We start from the raw sequence: 14,905 nt of genomic DNA, 5'->3' as shown, positions 1-14,905 counted from the left end.
AAAAAATTTAAAATACATTTTTTTTTTTTTTTTTTAATTATTCAGGTTCCGAGTCATCGGACATATAACTGTGATCTCCAACTTCTGAATCTTCTTCGTCATCACTCTCCGTTTCAGTTCTTTCGACAATGCCTTCTATCTTTAAAAGTTTCATCATTAAAATCAATTATTTCGTCATCCGAATCACACAAAAATCACTCTTTGGCCATGTTTTCCAACAATAAATAGTAGCACGTTTTTTCACTTGTATCTATAGCAACAATCTACTCCAAAATGATGCACAGCATATACGCGTCTATCGCTATCCTTTTCATTTTCAAGCACAAATAGCATGCGCACTCTCTTTCTTTAAATGGGCGGACCTTAAACAGCTGCTATGCTGTGTCCTCTTCTATCGCATGGGATGGTTGGTTGGGACCTCTCAGTCGCACACATTCACTCGCAGCGATATTTTACTTTTTAAAATTCGACAACCGGAATTAGGGACTGATTTTTCGCAGGCAACCCTATACCACCGTGTTCATAATTAAATAATCTTTAATTTTATTTAAGTTCAATTCAATAAGCAGACCGTTGCAAAATGCTAGTATAGATTTACCTGTTTATAACTGGCTACCCGATAGTTGTGACCGGAACAAAATAGGCAACCTAACGTTTGCATATTCTATGGGCTTCATACTTTCGATTGGTATAGAGTTTATCTAAAAATCACACAGGTGGAATGTTACAAAACAATTTTTTTAAATTATTAATTAAAAATACCCTGGACTAAAATTTGTTAGGCAACCCATATGCAATATATTTATTGACATATTAAATTAAATATAAAATACGTTTCATGGAATAAACATCTCGGTGAAGGTCGTTTTATATCGGGATCCTAGACTAATTGTACTGTAGTGCGCTTGGTACACCTTTGACGACCCCCAGCCAGTTATGAAAAAGGAAATGAGTGGTTACCCAATCACTTGTAGTCTACCAAAGATGTGACCAGTTTATCGAGCAATGAGCACTCTAAAAGAAAAGGTTGATTATTTATGTTCAGGTTAAGTTTAGCTTCGAAATAATACATTGTAAAACTTTGCGTGTTCTTATCTGTGATTAGGATGTGAAAAATCATTGGCCATTTGACTCTCACTAGCAAGTATTCCAAACACATACTCCACGAACATTCATATCTCATGCAAGTCGGCAACCGATTCCATGATGCCAGGGCATGGTAACAAACAAAATTGGTGTTTGGTAAAATCCTGCACCAGCTGCGACACATCATTATTCACTTTTTATTTCCGTATTCAGTAAATAATCGCAGGAACAGCAATAGTTCCACTTTTTTTCAACGTCACATCACTTTACCTGGTAAAAATGAAATTTTTGTTTCACGAGCCAGGGAAAATATTTGATCTAGGGTAATGGGATTTCCCCCTCACTACATTTTCCCCGTTCTCCCTCAACAATCACTTCACCCTTCCCACAGGTTTATTCGTACCCTGTCTTCAACAACCATAAACATGTGCGTGCATTTAACACCCGCGTGCTAAAAATGTGTGGTCCACTCAAAGAATATTCGCAGTTGATAAGTGGGCAAAAACAATGAACTTGCTGGCTCTCTCTCCCCCTTCGAATTAACGTGTGGAATTACTTGTTTTTTTTCCTCCGGGCTGTAATGCTCACATAATTTATCATTAGAGGAACTTCCTCCCTATTTATGGTTTATGTTGTGGTTCCAACATGCGGTTGCCCTTCCTACCCCCTCCCGCAATTACACTTCACACATGCTGTCAATGGATTTTTTGAATGAAATGGTTTCCCATATCGGTGGATTGGTGGCGGAGGTCCCATGAAGGTACGGATTGTCAGGAGGGGACATGCTCTGACACAGTTGAAGTCACTTTCTGCCAAAATACCGCCGTATTGCGAAATCCAAAACGTTATGGAAATTGGTCTCGATGACGCCTGGTGAAGGTTTATACGTGTGAATATAAAAAATGAAAGCGAGTCTTTGAGTACTCGCCAGTGATGTGTAACATCTAACCTCGGTAACGAGATAATTCACGTGTTTCCATGTTGCAAGTACACTTGTAGTACGAAACTCGGACACGAAATTTAACGTAGAATTCTTTAAAATAATGCCGTGCGTGATAAATATATGCAAATTGTATTTTCAGCTACATTTCTAGACGCTAATTACACGTAGTTTTAGCATACGCCGCTAGAATTCGCTGCCGAAGCAGCTACGTCGAGTATCACATTATTCTATTTACGGAGCGAAATTTTAAACTATATAATAAAAACGGCTCTGATAAAAGTGAGAAAGACTTGACAAATTGCCAAACCTATGCTTTGGACCTGATTTGCGAGAAGGTATCTTTATTAAAATACTGTCCATAGTGTCAAAATTCATTGAACACTTAATACTAAAAGGTTTTCATTTGGCATTGTGAACTTTGGTTTGCGCCATCTGCCACAGGTGGCAGCACCATGGTTGTTGAGCATTTCCTTGACTTCTGTCATTCACAAGATTACTCCCGCCAAATGCCGTATACCGAGAGCTAATATATTACACATCAAAATTGACGTTTGAAGTGGTTGAACACAAACGCATCTATGGCGCACCAGAATTTTTCGGGTGTCCCACGAATTGGCGCAGACTATCAGCTATGCAATACGCGGCTTCGCGCAGTGTCCATTCATGGCCGCTCCCTAGAAGGTGCCCGAATGTTCAGGAAGCAGCCAGATATGACACGTCCATATTAAAAAGCCCCTGCAAGACCGGGGAAAGTCGTACGGAAACCCCAAAAATTATTTAACATCCACCCTTTGCTCCCATATTCACCGCGTGAAAACCTCTGGGAAATCGTTTGGATACCAACGCACTGTTTAGCGTTTCTGGCACATTGCAAAACCATTTGTTCACATTTTTTAAACATATACAGAGTGAGTCAGAATTTCACCGGCTGCATGTTCATCTAGAATAAATAAGTTGTAAATATGTACGACCGACGGTGTGAAGTGCTTCCCAAGGATGATAGATGACTTATTTATTTTGTACTAGCTGAAGACAAACCGTTTCTCAGGGTTTCTTTTTGGTGCATCTGTACTAATTTATGCATGTAATTAATATAGAAGACTTGCATTGAATGACTTTTCTTTTTTCTTTCTATTCTTTTTTCGGCGTACACAAATAGCATACATATTAAGTAATTTCATCAAAATACATTCTTATATACTACATTTGATGTCTTGTTGTTTAAAATACATTTTCTGCTTGTCCAACACGTGTAAAAGTAACATAGAACTGAACATGTGGAATTATTACGAAGGATTATTTCAAATTAACTCCGCAAAAGTGGAACGTTTGACCCTGCGCCTTATTGATAGTCATACTATAAGCTAATCTCACTGGAAATTGTAATCGTTTGAAAAAAATGATAAATCATTTGAGATCAATGGAATTCTAGGTATGAAAACCAATTTTTTTTTTGCCAGTTACGATTACTGCGTCAAGGATATTGTTGAGAATCTGTTTTACGCATAATCATGTGCCATTACATAATTTTGGCGAGTAAATATTTCGTAATAGTATGACTGGCAATACAAATTTTAGCTTCAATATATACGAAGGCATACCGGGTGGATATATAACGACTATAAAAATTATATAAGTATAAACTTTCATCTTGATCCATCATTGTGTCTATCAATTTATTATTTTTTTCCTTCCTCCAGCAGCTATTATTGCTCGCTCACACAACTATTCTTTATTCAGGTAGTTCCTTTCTACAAGCAGGTACACTTTTTCGATAGATTACTTTTAATTTTCTACAAAATTGCACAATTATTTTGCGCATCATGCTTCGCTTTATATAGTGTCAAAAGCCAATCCCACCACCCACACACAATGTTCCTCGAAAATTCCAGAACATTCTCGATCCCTCCAGTCCTGTTAATTCCGGTGTATTCGAGAACATTATAATACATTCTCACTCATTGTAGTACATTCGAATATGGGTGTTTGGTGGTCGATGGTCGGTAGTGGTTGCTCTGTATCCGGTTTATTCTGGTAAATTCGAGAACATTCTAATACTTTCAATGACGGGTGGTCGGTGGTAGCTGTTCGGTGGCCGGTGGTAAACTCGAAGGCCCACACACACACACACACGAAACTGGAAAAATCCCTAACATTATAGGAGATTCCGAAACTTTTGTAGTACACTTTAGTCGAAATGTATGAAAATGCCCGAGTTAGACCTTTTTCAACCACCATATCTCCCATACCATCACAGCTAGCGATACGCGACTGCCATAGTTAACGATGGAAGACCCGGGGTTTCAACACACACAAGCGCCAGTGTTCTCCGGTGGGTAGTTGTGGCTTCAAAGTGAAATATACAGAAACAAATGTATATTTATATACATATAGATTGCAAATAATATTGATAATATATATTGTTACGAGCATACTGGAAGGGGACCGCGAGGTGGATTATTGGGCCTTAAGGCAGTAATCTGGCCCGATGGCCCCCATGGGGGGGGGGGGGAATTCCTCGGCAAATTAGCTTCCCGGCCTTGCTACATTCCCTCCCCCTCCACCCCACTTCCACGGCCCCCTTTTCATTGACTCCGCGTCATTCCAGAGACCACTGCGTGGAGTGGCGTGTCTATAACGCTACTGTTCTGTGTGCTTCGGGCTTCGGGTCGGCCCTGATGACGCGACACGTCAAAGGGGTGCGAGTTCATTCCAGGAGGATGGCCGATGGGTGTGAAAGCGGCGAGTGAGGGAAGTGAGAGTGCAGTGAAGAGGGCGTGTGACCTTCTTGTGAGCGAACGTGGACGGCTAGCGACGGGTATATCAGGACTGTATCTTGTGCAACGGACGACTGAGACCCACGAGACTGTGTGCTGGGACAGAGGTGCGAGGTAAGAGACTAGCAGTAGGGATAGCCACTGTCGAGCTGAGCTCCAGTGGGGAGAGTGAACTCCAAATATAAATAAGGAAGTATCGTGACACTTTCAAGTTCTCTCCTGCAAGAATTACATATCCTTATTTTTTTTAAGTTTAGTTCAAAGTACATTTTGAAAATTTTGACAAAGGATACACAGTAAAAATACATGACACACAAAGGGCACACAGTACACACACTGGACATGCAATGAACACACAGTACTTACACAGGACACACAATGAACATACAATACACACACTGAACACACAATGGACACGCAGTAAACACACTGGACATGCAAAGGACACGAAGTACAACAACTGAACATGCAATGGACACACATTACACACACTGGACACGCAATGAACACACAGTAAATATACGACACGCGATGAACACGTAGTACACAAACACATGGCACGCAATGAACACACAGTACACACACTGGACACGCAATGTACACACAGTAAACACACATACTTCACATGCAATGGACACACAATACACACACCGAACATGCAACGAACGCGCAATGCACACACCGAACATGCAATGAACACAAGTACCAACAATTATCATGCATTTGCAAGAACTCAATCTTAGTTAGAAATCAGATTTCGAGAAATAAAACATTCACTTTTAAAATGCAAAATATTATTAATTTTAATATTTATACTCATGCCAATAATACAAGTCATTATTGTATGTAGCCAGCTTCCCTCACTTCTTTGAGTAAGAAGGCTACTTCTTTGGTGTGCGAATAGTTTCCTGCACAAAGCGAAGCATGTAGAAGTCTTAACCTGACAACCAATATGTTAGGATCTGTCAATGATGCGTAATCAATCTATTCTGCTGCTATCCTCTTCCTTGCATGTATATAATAAATATTATTAAGATCTCTGAGTCTTCCATTTTAACACCTGCCTCAAGGTCACTTTTGTCATCGACCCAGGATCTTCATAAGCTTTATCAGAATAATTCATTTTATCACGACTTTTCCATCATTTTGGTCTCAGTGCTTCATCACAGTCTTCGATATTGCCAGCTGTAGGTTCTTCATCACAGTGTTTAGTCTTGACACCTGCTAAAGAGTTTCTGTAGTCATCATCGTAGAAGTCAGCATGTTCACCAGGATTACTGTAAGAATTCTAAATAGTTGTCGAAGCTACTTTCATCTCTAAAAGCTTCCTTTTTAAGTGCTCATCATTTTCCCAAAGTATGGGGGATCTACTTGAGATTGGCTTGAAATTATTTTTACTTTGTACAGCGATGATACTTCCATTGGTTTTAGGCTGCTTTAAATCGTCAGCATTCTTCAATTTATGTTCTTTTGTCGAGTTCAGGAGAGCTATGGACATAATTACGTTCAAGACAAGAAAAGTTATTAACATCATGCAGCACACTCTTCCTTAGTGGAGTGGCTTTATCGGCGTTCTCTATCTCGTAAGTGTGCTTGGCTTTACAAGTTCTGCTATGTCTTTTAAAGCTATCATTTCGTGTAAATAACCTGCTACACCGATCACAGCTTATAATTTTGTGAAGCGGGTTTTTAACACAATCATTCTTCTCGTGACGTCTAGCATCCCTTCTCAGGACAAATTTCTTGCTGCGGTATCTACAGTTGTGTCTTACCGTTTCAGCTGCAGGCAACGAAGCAGGATCCATTATAGCTTCTGTGAATAATTCCTGATATTTACTGAGAGTTTTAAATTGTATAAATTACTTAAATATAATTTTTAATATTTCTTAAGCGAGAGTTAATATATCTCATAAGAGAAACTTTTCGCAAGTAGTTCCTATTCTTTCCAGCTGATGTCGCCACATGTCGTGTTGATGTAAATATTACTTGTTTCTATGTGGGATGCGGGATGCTCACTAACGATTGCAAGAGAAGGAGGACTTCGATAGACATCAAGGAGAATAAAGTTCGACTTGCTTGATAGTGCTTCTCTGCTGTCTAAGGCATGTCCTATTATTTGACTGAGTAATGGATGTTTTTTTTTTAATTCCACGTGATAAAAGTATTGTAAGTGTTGATTTAGTAACAGAAATGCATTAACTAAACCAAAATCTGAATAAAATTGCTTGTTATCAGTACAAAAAATTATATGCAGAGATTGTTTTCTCAGGACTAACCAGAAACATTATGACAAAACCAACAAAATATTGAGATGAATAATCAATATTTTGTTGGTTTTCTCCGAGTGTTTCTGGTTATTCCTGAGAAAACAGTCTGTGCATGTAATGCTTGGCCGCGAAGACGGTCGACATGTTGTTGGGCACCACAGTAATAAATTATTACTGCACTCTAGTGGGTAAAAATTAAACTAACATGGCGGTAGCATACTCTAGCAGACGAAAACAAGATTGCGTCCTTCGTCTGACGAAAGCAATATGGCGGCCTCCGGCAGTCAAAAACAAGATGACGGACGTGACGTCATACTAACTGGCTATATATATATATATATATATATATATATATATATAAACACACACACCTTGGCATTAGTGGTGGGAGGTCAGACTGTCAGTGGCTTCCGTGGAGGAAGGATCTGTCATCTTTTTTTTTTTTAATTTTTCCCATTCTGTGTTCGAACAGAGGACTCCAAGCTCCATGAAGTAAGTGCGTATTTAATTTTTTTTTATTAAAATTTTATTAATTGAATTGTTTGTTTAATTTTAAAATTCTTTTTTCAAAATTTTCTGATAATAATTACTTATTTTAAAGATGGTGGCCGTAACTTAAATTGAAATGGTCACATCGTAATTTTTAAATGGCGGAATCTAAGATGGTGGATACTAGATGACTGCCAGGTTCAAGGTCAAAGGTCAAGGTCAAAGGTCAAGATAGCGGTCGCATCCTCCGGCTTCTCGTGGCGAAGTCGGTCCTCGGATGCCCTATTATATTATATACTACTGGCGAGCTATAGCAAAATTGATAGCATAGAAATCTTCTCCGTGAAAAAACACTTAGACAGGTGCCAATTTTCATGGTGATCGGTCAAACAGTGCTGCCGGAGTTTATCAACATCATATATACATGTACCTATGTTTGTTTGAGTAATTTAGCTTGAGCAAAATATCGATAACGGCTGGTTTCCAGTTGTTGTACTACATCATGAGCGTCTACTGTGTGGGGGGGGGGGGGGGAGAGAGAGTTGGGGCACTGGTTCTTAAATCACATGCATAAAGTTAATTTTTACCGTAAAATTGTGTGCAGGCTTCAATTAAAAGCCCGAGTGAGCCCACTCCATCCCCGTGTTGACGTCACTGTTTTTCGATGCCGCTGTTTCTAAGACTTTTTTTTTACTAAGCTGATGTGTGTGTTAACAGAAGAAACAAATATGTGTCCCAACGCCTTAAACTCTGGAGTCCCAATGTACATACTTTACTACAGTGCTACAGCAATATGCTTTAATTCTGCTCGTTTTGTAAAATATGCAACCACGTTCAAGTATGCTTACAAAACTACTCTAATGACTTCATCTGTATCTTCGGTGGTAGAGATGTACACGGAAAAAATGAATGACAGCAGGACTTAAAAAAAACTCTTTACCTTTGATGAATAATGTGTGTTGAATGTGCGTGAAGTCACAGCATCTGCGAATAATTTCTTTTAAATGTTCTTTTCTAATTAGTTACTGTCGTATACGTATGCAGAATACAAGCTGCTAGGTGAGAATCAAGGTACTAAACGAGAATTTAAATTTTCATAGTTATTTTAACTTACGTAATTTTTAAGTATTTGGGTTTTGAAGCTTATTAGATATGGTAGTAGCTATGGCTGTTCTTTATTTAGTAAAAAAAAAACTTGTTAGTGCATGAGAATTTGTTATATTTTATACATTTTTAGAAAGTACTATGCTATATTCGAAAATTAAGTACCAATCCTGCATATCCCATAGTTTTAATCTGCATAAACCTTACTCGTTTAGATGTAGGTACCGTATGGTCTTTAATGCAATTTTTATTATTACACTTTTAAACCTTACAATTCTTCTTCTATTTTGGGGATTTTATCTTGCTTGTGTGATTACTTAATTTTTGTAAGTTTCCGTTGACTTAATATCTTATTCTTTAAGAGTAAAACGTTCATTCACACTCCATTATATGATTATGGAAAGTTTTATCTAAATTACAATCATTCGTTAATATTTATGGGTAACGAAATATTTTTGAAAAAAAATGCGTACTTTCAACTCCCTAGTTGTTTGGAATTTTTTTTTAAGAAAAAGATAGGGTGTGGAATTTTGGTTACTAAAGTGATAAAGTGCCTTTTTCATTAAATATGTTCAAATATTTTAATAAATTTCATTGATTTCATAGTGCGTTAAAGTTTTAAAAGCATTTAAATTGCTTAAATTTAAACAGTTGGCTATAATTTTGCTGATTGCGTTTTGACGTACTTCTATTGAAAGTATTAATATGGTAATAACGTGGAAGTAAACAATTTACTTTAGAGAACGGGAATGTTCATCAAAGCGTATTTGTAAATCTTGTGAAAATATTTTAGAAAGCTGTTTAAACACAGAAAAATTACGCATATACGTTTCCATCCGTGTGCAAAATTGCGTAAAACTTTTTAAACCCTGGAAACATTATTTTTTCACATGGTAAGGGTGCACAAAAACAATTCTTCACTGTTTTTGTGTTATCATTGATCTGTAAATAATATTCTTAATTGCTCATTATGTTTATAAACCGTAGCAAATACAGTAATAAATACAGGCAAACTGCACAAGCAAATACGATAGCATTTTTCAAAAAATAAATATGTGCTGTTTTCAAAAGTATGTCCTCTAATCGTATCAATATATATATTTTTTGCGTGCTACAAAGGCAAAAGCATAATTTGAATGGGAACATGATAGGCTAGTTATTTTGAAAGGCATTGCTTTGCATGTTTCATGTTTATGGTTGGTTCTCAAGCAGACGTAAAATCTATTACCATGTTACCCCCTACCCGTCTACATAAATTAAAAATATATCATGGTGCTTCCATTTATGAATTCAATAATGAAATGCTCATCTACTAAACACCCTGTTATTTTTTTTTCCTGTTAAAACATATGATTCAGAAGGTGCATTGATGAGTTGACATAACCATCGCCATTCATTTAAACCTCCCTCGCTTACGCAAGTTAGGAACAATATTATTTCTTTGTCATTGTTTATATTACCTGAAAAACTGAGCTGCATATTTTTGCAGACCATTTTTGTTTTCTTTTCTGATATAATACCTCGGTTTTTAATAGTGGATTCCTTCTTATTAAAACCCCATTGTACTTTTTTCTTCTTTGGATAGTATTGTCCTTATATTCTAACAATTTATTCTTTAAAGTCTATATGAGAACATTTTAGTTTTTCTTCAATAAGCAGAGTATTTTTACAACAAAGCTAAATATTTTAATGTAAGCCACTATATTTAATGAAAGATTGTATGCAAGGACAAGTTTGGTTTGTCAGTGACCTGAAAAAAGAAAAATTCGGAGCAAGTTTAGTTCAAAGTACATTTTCTAATTTATTGCTCCATGTATTGTGAGTGGGAAATACTCGCTATAATTTTAACATTCTTCTGTATATCTCTTTTTCACTCTTAGTCATTATAGGATAAGAAAGTTTGCACAAAATCATTCCCAATCTTTTTAATTAATTTGCAGTTGAAGGAAGTTGCCTTCAGTCAAATACTTCGGCAACAAAAGGATCTTAACCAACAACTGTCATTCGAGTTTTACATCTCTCTCAAAGTGTATCATTATTTATTAATAACGCATATCACGTATATAACGTATATCACGCATCAGAGTAAGAGTACATTTTGAATTAAACCAGAGATTTTACGAAACGTTGTCTGAAATGAAAACCTCTTTCAGAGAATTGGAAAGCATAAGTGGAGCCAATGGGATTGCGCCAGAGCTGTCGACCATCGGAAATGTCCATCATGTAATAAAATCCAGACCTGATCTCACTGAGGAGGGATTTTTCTTTTTTAGAGGGGTTGCCTGACGATCAGAGACAAAGTGAACAGTTGCTGCAGTAATCGCTGTTACATAATCTCGTGTTGCAACACTTGTATATCTTACACCCCGATTGCACTGAAGTTGCAGTTTAGAGCATTGAATCACAAAGAACTAGCGTGCCTCTCAGTGCGTACCTTTGAGACAAGCGCAATTCCATTTAAATTGAACTGGAATCACTCAAAATGTGGCCCAGACAGTCAGTCAGTTTTTCATTGGCTGTTAAATCCTTTGTAGCATGTGAAGTTTTTTGCAACTAGCTGTGTATCTACAGATTACACGTGGACCTTATGAATAGCCCCAATTCTAAATACTCTGTTTATGATCAGATTTGTTATGTCATATTCTGCAAAGATCTTGATCAGTAACCCTGCTAACCAACAACATTACACCTCGTTGGATTTCCTTTTATTTCACATGAATGCCAAAAATACACTGCCGAATCACCTTAATAAAATTATAATGATTATCTAAACATAATTCCTAGTGTAATCTAGTTCTTTGCATTTACTATTTCACCTTTCACCAAGACATTTTTGGGCATACGCAAGATTTACACTTACAACGTTTAAAACTTATGCACTCGTTCTTTGGTCTTGGCAGCTAGAGAAAGGGGGGCACCAATGAATCAGTCACGTATTCGCTCGTATGAAGTGAAGGCTCTCGGACGTCGGTAGGAGACAGTGGGGAGGTGTGGAGTGGGGGGGGGGGGATGTAGAGTCGCGGCGTCGCAGAGGGGCGAGTGTGGCGGGCGGAGAGTAGAGCGCTGGTGGTGGTTGCTGTGCAGGGCTGGTGGAGGAGTTGCCGCTGACTGGCCCAGTTCCCCCGCCTCGTCGCACCTCGACAAGCGCACCTCTGACCTGGCGCTCTCCAACGACGAGGACTTGGACAGCTGTCACCAGGTACCGCCCCGCCAGCCAGCCTCTTGTCTCTCTCTCTCTCTCTCTCTCTCTCTCTCTTTGTCTCTCTGTCTCTCTTTCTGTTCCTCCGGTCGCGGTCTCGGGATATGTCTTACGTATGCGAGGAAGTTATAGGACCTCCCTAATCCCGTGAACTGGTGCTGACGCGCAAAGTTTGAAACTTTGGACGAGTACTGTAGTTCGAAATTTGATGGCCCCCGACAAAGCCGGTCCATTTTTTTTTTCTTTTCACTTTGTTATATTGTCTAAGAGGCTGGCTCGTTAGGCCATTCTCTGTCTACGAGCTCAGCGGTATTACATCGTCGGGATATCCAACTAGCAACGCAGCGCTCTTTAGACACCTTTCAGGGGTCGGTACTAGTTGTAGAGGAGGCGAGGCGTTGCCTGGGATTCCATCTTTGTCTTACTTTACCTAATCGGGAGAGACAATTATCACCTAGGATGAGGGCTTTGGGTTTTTGGTCATCTAGGTGGTGGTTGTTGAAACTCTGGAAGCCGCGGTGAAATGACGTATCTTTTTCCCATAGCGCCCATAGACAATCGGAAGATAAATAATGGCCTCGCAACTGGTGATCCAATCTTGAGTTCATTAATTCGTCTCTTCATCTCTCACTGAACCGATCTGCGTCATGAGTGTGACCTAGAGGTGGTTTCTACTCTGGCTGTAGTTGTCGCCAGACACTCAAATCAACAGACACATATAATATAAGTCTGAATTGTGAGCTCACACGATGAACAAATGTTCAGAAACATCGATCCGAACAAAGGTGGAATGAGACATCCCTGTCTGGTTATACCAAGAGAGTTTTTGCCAAGCCATCAATGTCTCTCGGCAGGCCTGCTCTTCACAATCAAAAACCCTTTTTCCAACCTCCCACCACTTTTCACAACGCACTAGTTGTATGTTCATCAGGTTAACTTACATTTGAATTGTGAGATGTGGTGCATTTATTAAAAACATTTTACTGCCTGTCTTCCTGTGCAGGCATACTGCTCTGTATTCTAATTATAATGCATGGCGAAATATTGGTATCGTACTACATTCTTCCTCGAAATCACCCTTAACCACATCGCAGGTTCGTGCCAAAGATCAAGGGTAGATGGCACTTGACGGACGGATAATTCTGCGTCCATTGCAGGATGCCCAATCGGGCGACGAGTTTGTCGGATAAGGGCAGTATCTGGCGTCGTCTACGGTCAGCCTTGGAGTTTATAGCTATGTTACCCGTAGCATATTCTCAGTTTATTTACCATTTTCAACATCCCGTTCCGAGTACCAAGTAAAACCACCAGGTTTCTGACGTCGACCTCAAATTACAAATTTTTGATATGTAACATCTTACCTGTCGGTATACCGTATTTTGTGGGAGTAATTTCGTGAATGCGATGGAAGTCAATGAACGGAAATATGTAACAGGAAGTAGGGAGAAAGGCGCGCGCCTTTCAATCTTATTTTGAAAAATCAACAGTACCATCTTGTCTAACAACAGCATTATAGTTACGTTTTGAAAACGCGAAAACATTTTACCGTTTTTCCCCCTAAAATAAATACTTAAAACGTTATAGACATTTTAATATTTTAAAATAACTTTTTCGTTAAAGTGTACCCAGAAGCAAAAAGGGTACAAGTGCATTCGATAATATCAATAAACCAATTATTCTCTCTAGTGAAAAAGTGATATAAGTGCTTGTTTTTAACAACCAATAGTGCCATACTATTAACAGAAATATAGTTTGGTTTTACAAAGGGAAAAAATGTTCTCATGAGAACATTTTTTCCCTAAAACGAATAAATTAGAAGGTAAGAGCACTTAAAGTTTTGGTGGAGTTTATAATATGTTCGAGTTATATATGAGTACAGTAATAGTGTAATATGAATATTGTTAGTTTTATATAAAACAAGCTTGTGCGATGTTATATATATGTATTTATCAACTTACGGATATCGCACCCCATAATAAATACCATGTATAGCCTGTGCCCAAGTAAAGAGCTCGACTTTGCAAGTTTAGAGAGGTAAAGCGACCTTGTTGTTTTGTATTAGTGTTAATAGTTTTTTATGTGTGGAATCTTAGCTCTCAGTATACGGCATTTGGTGAACGTATTTTCGTGAATGCAACGGGAATGTGTAACAGGAAGTAGGGATAAACACGCGCCATTCAATTTTTTTTTTCTGTGCGGCCTACAGTTGGCGCTTGTGCGGCAGATGTCGGCGAGCGCAAACATTTCCATGGCGTTTGGAAAGAGAGAGAGAAAGAAGACACATTTGTTTACTGTTCGTTCCGCTAACATTAGTCTTGAACAGCGCGACGAATTGCCGTGAGGCTTTTCTAATACGTTATAAACACGTTGCGAAATAATAATAATAATGTATAATATACAGTAAACTCCCTATTATCCGCGGGCGGATGATCCGCGGTGCGGATTATCCGCGCATGCTACGAAAAAAATACAGCACATAAATAAATCTGTATTTTATTACAAATGAGCAAATTTGAACTGTACTGTTGAGTGTATTGTGTGCAGTATACAGTAAAATGCCACAGGCCTTCTCGGAACTCACGCAGTAGGCTGGCATGCGTTGCTATTTTTATCTCTGTCTAGCTTTGTTTCTAGTCGTATGGTTGAGCACTTTTATGTTTACATTTTTGAAATGTATTGTATGTTAATTATTCAGTAAAATACTACAATTTTAGCACCGTTTAAAAAAAATTCTGTTAGTTGTAACTTTTACTGTTCATAAATTTTTAGATATTTTTAAGTTGAAATTAATGTTTCCTTCACACACAACCCCCCCCCCTTCCCTTCATTTTTCAGCTCTTTTGCGGATTATCCGCGATTTTCACTATCCGCGGTGGTCCTGCCACTTAATTTCGCGGATAATCGGGAGTTTACTGCATATAAAAATTTTTAATAAATGTAGAGTGTTGTAATAAAATACGTGTTGTGTTAACACATAGTTTGTGATACGATAGGTTAGATGTTACACATCATTGGCCAGTACTGAACAACTTGCTCACTT

General features: G+C 38.3%; 1 protein-coding gene across 1 annotated transcript in view; it reads left to right on the top strand.

Moving 5' to 3' along the window:
* LOC134537288 (whirlin-like) overlaps nt 1–14,905 on the top strand; it is a 205,320-nt gene that overhangs the window by 183,563 nt on the left and 6,852 nt on the right. Inside the window, exon 9 of the mRNA XM_063377563.1 lies at nt 11,751–11,865. Within this exon, the coding sequence (XP_063233633.1) occupies nt 11,751–11,865 (115 nt within the window). The remainder of the gene's footprint in view (nt 1–11,750; nt 11,866–14,905) is intronic.

Source organism: Bacillus rossius, chromosome 12 (assembly GCF_032445375.1).
Source record: "Bacillus rossius redtenbacheri isolate Brsri chromosome 12, Brsri_v3, whole genome shotgun sequence".
Lineage (NCBI taxonomy): Eukaryota > Metazoa > Arthropoda > Insecta > Phasmatodea > Bacillidae > Bacillus > Bacillus rossius.
Note: the sequence above shows the minus strand (reverse complement) of the source record. Positions and strands in the feature narration are given on the sequence as shown.